Source organism: Fomitiporia mediterranea, assembly GCF_000271605.1.
Source record: "Fomitiporia mediterranea MF3/22 unplaced genomic scaffold FOMMEscaffold_10, whole genome shotgun sequence".
In the NCBI taxonomy this organism is placed as follows: Eukaryota; Fungi; Basidiomycota; class Agaricomycetes; order Hymenochaetales; family Hymenochaetaceae; genus Fomitiporia; species Fomitiporia mediterranea.
Window position 1 is genome coordinate 260,128 of NW_006760395.1, and position 9,621 is coordinate 269,748.

Below are 9,621 nucleotides of genomic sequence, written 5' to 3' on the forward strand. Positions count from 1 at the left end.
CTATAGTGATCGCTTAATACTGAAACATATAACCTTTAACATACGTATGCTTTACTAATTTTTTTTAACTATAAAAACTGTACTAATAAGTAATATAGTAGATAATAGTACTTTATATATATATATAGTTTTGATTTAATTATAATAATTTTAATTCTTAATATTTTCTCTTAAAAATTATAGAATAATATAGTAAATATATCAAGAATACTAGTACCAAATTTTTATATATAGTTATAATAGTAATTATTGTAATAAAAAATTCGTAAGTTATAACTATAAACTCTGAATTATAGAAAGTAGTAAAATTAGACTTAAAATCGTATTCTTAATAAGTAACTTAATACTTAACTATTAATTATATATAAAAATATATAGTAACTACATATAATATAGTACTTATTCTAAAAATTTCAGCTACAAATAATGTCTCCTTAAATTAATATTAAGTGTGTTGTGTGTGGGAAAAGTTTCTGTTCACTAAATCAGTGCTGATCATCAAAATTCTAACATTCCAACACCAATATCTCAGCTTCAACTCTTTTTTTTTTGCTCAAATTTCGTATTTAAGTTATATTTACTGTAGGCTACCTGTATGTAAAAAGTCAAGAAATTTTACTAAGAATTGAGGGAGGTATTGTACAACTGAGCGTTAACTGGTAACTGAGCGCGAACCGGTGAAACACAGTACTTGTAAGGAATCCCTCAAACCCAGGAATCTGTCGCATCTCATTAATTATGTGTCCTTGGTCACTGGAGAGTTGCTTCTTCAGCTTCAGCCTCTCCCCGAAAATTTTCCGCCCTTTATGTACGTCCAGTACAGATGACCCAATCCGAACCACAACGGAATCGGACTGCGGTAGAGTAGATGATGTTGCAAGGTTCCCCGGCTGCCAGCTAACATCCTTGAACCTATCAGCTGACTCTCTATTTGTTTCTGCAAGGCGATTCAGGGCTGTCCTAAATCCACGCATCTGCAACTAGAGTAAGTCCCTTCCTTGCTCAAGCATCTCTACAGCCTCTTCAAGCCTATTTGTACGGTATATGCCACTATATCCAAAGTGATTATTCTGTAGTCGCTTTTCTCTTTGAGGAAGCCATGCTGTGTTTGTAGATCAGGACTATCAATGACGGCACGATGTAGAAGCAGTACTGCCGACCTGTAAGCTCTAGAAGCAATATGGTGAGCTTGACTCCGGGCGAGGCAAGAGTTTAACAGGCAGATCCTAGACGGGTACCAAGCCAGAAAACTCATGCTTGGCAGCACAGTCAAGTAGCTGCATGCTCTCTTCAAAAGCGTCGATGAGCCCATATCTCTTGAATAGAAGAGCAATGAAGATGCGAAGTTCCTCAGTGACGGCGAAAGTTCAGAATCACCTAACCCCAGAATGATTAGAATGGTCGTTGAGTCAAAGTCTAAGGGCAGCATGATGATGCTGAATAGTCTCTTCGAGGTCTGCAGCCTATCCACACTCATGAAATCGAATTTCTAGGGCATTTCCGAGGTGGTTCAGATAATTGGAACATTCCGGATGGCCATCAGGGAAAAGCTCCAGGGCAGCACGATGATGTTCGATGGCCTCCTCTAGGTTCTCTGTTCTCATGTATCGCTGAAACCGAACGCGAAGCCATCCAAGTTTGTTCAGTGTAATAAAGCGATATAACCTTCGACAATATGAATAGGCATGTCGAGTTCCTCCCGTTGCACTGATTGGAGAAACCGCTTCCGGTGTTTATAGCCCAGGTCGACGGATACACGATAATAGAATACGAGACCGGCTAAGTACTCCATGTCAGTACGGGGTTGCTGTATCACTTATCAATAATTGCACCTATTTTTGGCTGATATATGGGTTCAGTGAGATGGGAAGAAAGCAAGCAACAAGGAATGCATTACCATTGAAATCCTCCTTTGTCACCGGAGGCTTGATCGTGCTGACGTTTGTCTTCTACAAAGGACTCAGAAAGTCTTCCTTCAGTTCATGTCGAAGTGCGTAAGGTAAAGGGATCAACCTAAGAAAAGGGATAAACGGCCAATATTTACGTGCCTTTCACGGCAGTGATCTCGGGAAGCCAAGGAGATACGATCTCTCGATAAATAAAACGAAAAAAACATACAAAATAATAAAAACAATGACAACTAGCTAGCTACCCAAACAACAAAGCTCTTCAAGCGCGAGCAATCCGATACAGGGAATCCACAAGGCACGCTGAGACGAGTCTAATTCTCTCTAGAGACCGAAAAAGACAGGTTAAACCCGAAGATGAGACAAGGACAACTGTGTCTTTACGCCTCAAGCATAACGATCTCCATCGTTTCAAGAGTCTCGACTTTCGGCTGCTGCATCGGCTGCGTATTGGAAGCAGTGGAGAAGAAACACCGATGACACAACCACTTCCCTGGATCCGTCGGCGCCGGGTGAAAGAATGGCGAACACTCCGTCTTGCACTCGATACACGCGGGATTCTCAGTGAACATCGGCTCGTCAGAGACATACGATGAGGAGTTGTCGTGTGAATGGAGTTGGAGGAGTTGGTCGAGGCGCTGGGCTTTGCGTAGTAGACTATGTGTCTGATCGACATTTGCTTGCTTGTACGTCCGCGCATATACTTGCAGGGCCGTCTGGAAGAACGATTAGAACGACCGTATTCCTGATGCATTTTGTAAATACATTACCTCGCCGACATCGTTAGTGTCGCAGATGTCATACGTGTCTCGGCGGTAACTGCTGTGGTCCTTACAACAAATGACAGCGTTCATAGCGCCAGTCTCTCGCCTGAAGGTCACCATGTTCGTCACATCTCGTCGGGAACTCTTCACCTATTCACGTGAGAAAATTAGAAAGTCCAAGGATCGAACAGAAGAAAGTCGACACAAACCGGTTGGATTTCAAAGCCGAACTTGTGTCCGTACTTCCAAGCACAAGAAACATGATACTCTTTCGGGCAGTTTCCGCATCGCACAACGGCCCCACCGGGCATATTGCACAAACAGCATTTCTATTCCCTCGTCAGATCACAGATCAAGAAATCAATCTAATCAAGCTCACTGTTGTCCATCGATGCTTCGGAATCGTGCTAATACCCTCGACCATGCGCAATCGCGTCGCGTCGGAGAACTGCACCTCGGGAATAAACACGGAACACAAAACATGCACCCAACCTTGCCCTTCCGTTGGCTTACACGCACGCAAATAGGTCTCCCACGGGGGCGTCCCATTTAACTTTGCATTCTTCGGCACACGCGGACAGAGCAGGCAGTCCGTATTCAGTGAATATTCCAAAGACTTCTCGTTCTCGCACAGTTCGCATAACCAAGAGTCAACTTGATCCATCTCGAGGACGGCTCCACATGCGCCGGCATGCAAAGTGACACCACATCCACCGCATTTGAGTACTTTACCAAGTGCTCCATTGCGGTAACATGAGAGGCAGCGGTGTGATACGGCTGTGCCATTGACACCTGGTGGTGGGGTGGATTTCGTACTCAAAGAGCCAGTAACCTGGACAAGGTCGCATCAGAAAAAGTTGCGAATCAGCTTAGAGCACAAACCTTGGTTCGCTTTGCCGTTGGCGCACTCAACGGGGTACCCTCCCTCTTCTCCGCACCCCGGGTCTTCGCACCAGGAAGGACGTTCACTGGAGCGCTAACACTCGCACTCATCGCAGATTCTTCGCGTGTAGTTGGCCGTGCATTCAAATCTGCATACTTTCGCCAGTTCACACCACAGTTATCGCACAAGATTGGTGTCGCAAGACCCTTAGGTGCCTTCCACCAGACGCGAGATTCGCGAGTGCGACATGCCGCACAGTAGTTCGCGTTTCGTGCACCTCCTTGAGCGCTGGGTGGAATGTCGACAATGGACTGGTCATCATCGGATACACTCGAACGCTGCGCTGGAGAAGCAGCGCCGGATCGAGGAATTTTTGCTTTCTTGTACGCGTCAGGCTCTCGCAAACGTGCATTTTCCTCTCGAAGTCGGGCGCTTAAGAGAGAACGTTAGAAGATAGAAATTAAAATGACAAAGATGCCTAACTTCTTCCATTTGCCATAGAAGCGGACCACCTCCGGCATAGAACGTGTGCCTACTTCTTCCCGGACCGAGCGTAGCTCCGCACCGAACTGTGCAATACCATCCTCAAAAGCAGCAACTTCTTCATCGTTCCATTCCCTGTCTGTGTAACGAGTCTCCTGTTTCTTCCACTAACACCCGAATGTTATTACATGCAATAGACGACAGAGTAATAAGTATTACCTTCTCAAGACGCAACGGCGTCTTCATTGAAATAGAGTCAACAGCCTTTCCATTGGAGTACGCCTGACTAGTTTTGCGAACTATCTCTGTCAACCAGTCTACAGAATGGATCTGGTCCTTTCGCACAACCTGTCTCTGCATCACTCTTTCCACTTTATTCCAATGAATATCAGTTGGGAATTTCTTTCAGGGCCAGAATAACTCACATGTCTCAACTTCAAACCATATCGACATTAGCAGGTATCATACGAATATACATGAAAGGTAGACGTACGCTCTTTTGAACTAAACTCATTAACAAGACCTAAAACCTCGATAGTCGAGTCCCCTCCACGTTCCTCAATCTCTCCTATAACTGCAATAAGATCGATACGAGAAGAGTTCAGAGAAATGATAAAGATACTTGAGTTGAAAGACATACCCGCACTAGTCACTACAGATGTAGACGAGCCGGAAGCACCAGTAGCAGGTGGGGCTGTCTCGCCAGGAGCCAACGGCACTGTCACCTGGTACTTCGGTCCCACACGCGTTGCTGCTCGGGGAAAGATGAGGTCATCTGGATCCATCGTATCTTCCGCAACAGTATACAGCCTTATTATAAACTTAGCATCGAACCAATAAGTAGAGTAGTAGAGTAGGCCGCACCCAAAATATCTAAACGGCCACAGCTTATAGTGTTTGACTTGTAGCTCTTCCTCACTGTTCGCATTGATGAGTCCTGTGCGTTCCTTGCGAGGACGTCCACGTTTTATCTTTGAAGTACCATTTGCGCCATTCTTGGGTGTTCCCTCACGTTGCTGGCCAGGAGCTTCACGAGAGTCAACCTGGTCCTCGTGTCGACGTGAACATGGTGCACATGTCCAACCATATCCACGCGAAGGTTTCGCAACAAGTGGAGGGTTTACACAAGACATATGGAAGTGGCATTTACAAGCGGCGCATTGAACCGCGTCCAAACTGACATTGTTGCTCAGAAATACACGGGAGCAGAACCATGTATATTCAACTTACTGTGCGCACCACTCTCCGCACGTTTCACAAAGACGGAGTGAGTCTGTCAGGTCTGGAACCACTTCTTTCTCTGCTACTACATATTCATAGCGAGAGACGAGAACATCTCTGATATGAGGTGGCACTTGAAAGAAATTAGTAAGTTAAGATAATCATCAATAGTAAAAACATTACACACAATTTCTGATATCTGTTGAAAGGAGAACCTCAAACTCCTTTTTAATGTACGGGTCGAATAGCCTGTGGAAATAAAAGCGGTCGGGCTTGCGTTTCCAGTCCGCGAGATTAGCAAGCTTGTCTCGGTGAATTACGTAGCACTTGGCACGAAGCTGGCTGAGATCGCATATCTCGGAATAGATTGCAGCAAGAAGAAGCCTTGAGTCGGCCACGTTCCGGTCGGAAACATCGGAAGGGCGATAGTACCACGCGAGACGCACGCGCGTATAAGTCTCACGGCCTTTTCCTTTTTGTACTTTGAGCCCATTGTTATTTGTGGATGACGACGACCCCACGGAGGCAGACTTGTCCTCAGGAGGGAGAAACTCCATAATCCGCGCCACGGAGTAGGGTGTTCCATCACGGATGCTCCAATTTGGACTGCAGTACACATGATCTGTTTTGGGAGAAGCACGTCAGTAAAAGGAAAAACTCGGCAGAAAATGAAATATAAAATGAATAATCACCGTTTACTTTAACCTTGTCGCCATTCTTGAGTGTAATAGTGATTTCAGACGACTTTGGTTCCATGGTACAGGGAAGCAGAGTGCGGAAGTCGGAGAAGGAAGTGGGCGACTTAAGAGCGAGTGAACCCTAGCGGGAAATGAATGAGAGCGAAATGATCTGCGGAATGCAAGCTATTCCAGGCCGAGTCGTCCGAGACAGAAAACCCAAAGTACAAAATACTACTGAGGCAAATAGAGACCTTCTAGCTAAAAGGAAGGGCAGATCTTCCAGAATGAGACGAGGTGATGTGTGTGGAAGGTAAGCGTCAAATAAGGGTCCTCAAAATCACCGAAATTCCAGCAGGTTCGAACCCAGCCCCCGCCGAAAGAGGCTCGAGTGGAGCAGGAAGGGTGTCAAAAAATAAAATGCCAAGAGTGGCTGTAGAGGAAGATGGAGGGAGGGAGTGGCGAAGGATGCCGGGGAAGAGAGAAGTAGTGAGGGGAGAGGGAGATGATGGGTGTCAGAAAGAAAGGAGCAAAGCAGGACCCACAACTGGCCAACAGAATTCGTCTCGCCGCTGAACCACAGCCATAATAACATACTCTGGTTACATCTTACTCATTTGATATATCAGATGCCCTGCACACTGTCTGCACTCTCAAATAATGTACCCATGATAATTACAAGTACGGTGTCCAAGTGATTTATGGAGTTTTGTGGCGAAGCGCTGCGTCTGAGTGATCTCTTGTCGTTGCATGCGAAGGACTGCCTTTTCCGGCTGACAACGCTCCGCAACCAATCCCAAGCCGATTTCCCGTTGTCTTTCATACTCAATCAGCCCATTTTTTCACAGTATCTGATAGTTCTCTACCATGCGTGCATATTGCATAATTTTCTGAGCTGGAAAATGATTAAAAATGACCTGTTTCATCATTTCTGCGTGTTTCCCAGTGTATTTTACCCTGTTGTGCCGCGCGGCTTGTAAAGAGACGTCCCGAAGGGCCATCGGATCGATCCAATCCATGGCCCATCCATACCCTCTCAATCATACCCCCAAAAATTCATTGAAATGCTGCAGTCAAGCTCCTGTGATGCTCAGAATGTCGAGCGCGATGCTCGGCGTCGCCTTACACCGAGCTTCCCCGAAAGCTCCGCGCATCTCATGTCGCTTAGACACACGCCGAACGCAGGTTTCGGCGTGTTCGCCACATGCTCGATTCCAGAGAAGATACAGCTCCTTGAAAGTGCTGGTCCTGCTGTCTACGTGATATACCGAGCCTTCCGCAAGGAGGTCTGCGCATGGTGTTTTAGGTACGAGCGTGGACGAAATTGGAAGGTCCGATTTGGAGGTGAAGGCGGGAATAGGACTGGTAGTAGTAGTGGATCAGGAGGTCTAGTATTCTGCTGTGAGGAGTGCAGATGTAATTGGAAGGAAGAACATGGAGAACGTGGTGTGGAAGCTTATGCTGCTGTGGAGGGTTTCGCGCAGAGACAGGCGCGGAGTAAGGGATGGGCGAGTGAGGATACACAAGAGGAGGACGACGACAAAGAACCAAGTAATGAAGACATTGAACAGGTGTGTACAGAAATCTAATGCAAATGCAATGCCTATGTAGTGCAATGTCGTCTTGTTTCATGTCCAGCGATTGTGGAAGATAGTAGACTCTTCCGTCTCCGATCGCATCGAGAAGTGCCAATCCACCATATGTTCCGAATAGAGCCATACTTTCCCCCTAATTATTCAATGCGCTAAATCATTTTATCTGTTCTTTACTAATGTGCTATAGGCTTGGGAAGCTGTTGCAGAGCAGGCAAGCCTCATACATGCAGCTCGTTCTGGGATATCATCAGAGGCCCTGTCCGGAAACCACATCACTTCTGTGGCCGACTTATCAAATGCAGATTCAAGTCCCAAACCCTCCAAGTCTCAAAAACATGCTCTCACACAGTCTCTCAACCTTCCGATCCCTAGTATCGACACGCTCTTTTTCCTCCTCAGCGGCGTCCTTTGTGCCTCGTCCTCGCATTGGTCTACACTTCTCACACTCAATCCTTCCCCTAGCGCGGTCTACATGTCCATGGCCGCGCTCCGCCAAATAACATCGACATTCCTTCACCTTACTGCAGTCCTTCCACCTTCACTTCTTCCATATGTAACCCGTGCGACGCTCGAGGCCGTCCTCGCACGCGACGTCGGAAACAGCTTCGGTATTTGGAGCACTAGCGTTGAGTCTCAGTCAAAACCTGAGTCACAACAGGAGGACGGAGAAGATCCAGAGATGCTCGGTTACGGAATTTGGCCTGTCGCTTCGTTCTTCAATCATTCTTGCAAACCGAACGTCGCTCGGCGTCGCATCGGCTGCCGGTGGGTCTTCCTTTCCGCAAGTGCCATTTCCGAGGGCGAGGAACTGTGCATCAGCTATATCCGCGGTGAGGAAGATGTGCTCCGCTTAGATGACAGACGAAAGCGCTTGAAAGACGCATGGGGCTTTACATGTCGGTGTCAGAAATGTTTTCAGGAAGAATTAAATGGAAGACAGGACAATGATCAGACTCCAATCAATCCATAGATTTACATTGTTTTTGCTTTTATTTACATTGAGTAGTCCCTTCAGTTATATCTCGTCGAGCTCGTCCTCCAAGTTGACAGGCGGGAAGTCACCAACCCGCACTTTTTCTGGGCGCACGAAGCCACCATAAGGCGCTGGACAGGAAAAATAGCGATGTCCATCCACCCTGAAAACTTGTCAATGTCCAGAGAGATAATTAACGATATCAATCACGTACGATCCATCGTTCTTTCCTACGGGCTCATCGTACTGCACACCAACCCAGGTACCCTTCTTCGTACCAAACTCAGTTGATCCAATAAATTGAACAATCCCCCGTCTAGCGATCCCACCCTCCGAAACGGGTTCAACCTCGCAGCGCTGGCCTATTTTGATGCCGACATTCGCCTCCGATGATGAGGTTTCTTCGTGTGTTTCGGATTTTTCAGGTTCGGAGAAACGCCCAAGTCTGTTACGTTGTTTGTACGCGAGCACTGTGTCGCGACGCGCTGCGTACTCAGCTTCGGAGAGCTCGAACTTCTCAACTTGTGAGACATCCGTAAATTGACCTGTAAGCGATGCTCCAGGTGGACTCGTATCTTCCACCTATATAAGTTCACAAAATACGGTTAACTTTCAACTAAGAGTAAAGTTTAATTGGGTGTACGAACTCTCAACACCTGCCAATCATGTACACCATAGAATCCAAGCGGCCGACTACTGTCATCTAGTGTAGCGACAACAGTCGAGTCTTCTTCAGAGTTATGCAAGGAGATGCGTTGTGCAGAGGCCGGAATTCCAGTCACCGATTCTAGCTTTGCTTTTAATTGCTGCACTGTTGTATGTAGATCGAAGCGTCTTTCGGAGCGGGTGTCCAGAGAGACAACGAAGACATTGACCATTCCAGACATACAAGGACTATTGGTAATAAGGTTTTGATTTAAAATGTCGGGTCAAGAAAGGCCTGAAGGTGGCATGGAGGGGTTCGAAAAGAAATAACCTTTCCCTGTTGGATAAATCGAGTGAGATGAGGTAATGGAAAGTCGTGAACCACGTGTTTGTATCACGTGACATATATTTAAAAGAAGTCGCACATGGGCATTTCACAATTTCTTGCCTTAAGAAATAACTTACATAATGAT

The 9,621-nt window shown here is 46.4% G+C and overlaps 3 protein-coding genes across 3 annotated transcripts; all 3 read right to left on the bottom strand.

The window, feature by feature from the left end:
• Positions 1 to 605: 605 nt before the first annotated feature.
• FOMMEDRAFT_159535 (uncharacterized protein) lies at positions 606 to 1,792 on the bottom strand (the record flags this gene model as incomplete). Its single annotated transcript, XM_007269718.1, has 4 exons — positions 606 to 960; positions 1,017 to 1,416; positions 1,472 to 1,610; positions 1,673 to 1,792. 4 exons carry the CDS (start codon positions 1,790 to 1,792, stop codon positions 606 to 608), a joined length of 1,014 nt encoding a protein of 337 aa, XP_007269780.1.
• A 495-nt stretch (positions 1,793 to 2,287) lies between these two features.
• Positions 2,288 to 6,014, bottom strand: FOMMEDRAFT_159536 (uncharacterized protein; the record flags this gene model as incomplete). The annotated part of the gene is made up of 14 exons (XM_007269719.1): positions 2,288 to 2,623; positions 2,678 to 2,821; positions 2,881 to 3,000; positions 3,051 to 3,503; positions 3,554 to 3,986; positions 4,038 to 4,204; positions 4,257 to 4,408; positions 4,463 to 4,471; positions 4,531 to 4,605; positions 4,678 to 4,847; positions 4,902 to 5,213; positions 5,268 to 5,391; positions 5,446 to 5,880; positions 5,951 to 6,014. 14 exons carry the CDS (start codon positions 6,012 to 6,014, stop codon positions 2,288 to 2,290), a joined length of 2,994 nt encoding a protein of 997 aa, XP_007269781.1.
• A 1,993-nt stretch (positions 6,015 to 8,007) lies between these two features.
• FOMMEDRAFT_22438 (uncharacterized protein) lies at positions 8,008 to 9,463 on the bottom strand. The gene is made up of 3 exons (XM_007269678.1): positions 9,151 to 9,463; positions 8,718 to 9,085; positions 8,008 to 8,666 (listed from the first exon to the last, which is right to left on the bottom strand). Exons 1-3 carry the CDS (start codon positions 9,379 to 9,381, stop codon positions 8,546 to 8,548), a joined length of 720 nt encoding a protein of 239 aa, XP_007269740.1. The 5' UTR covers positions 9,382 to 9,463; the 3' UTR covers positions 8,008 to 8,545.
• Between the last annotated feature and the right edge of the window lie 158 nt (positions 9,464 to 9,621).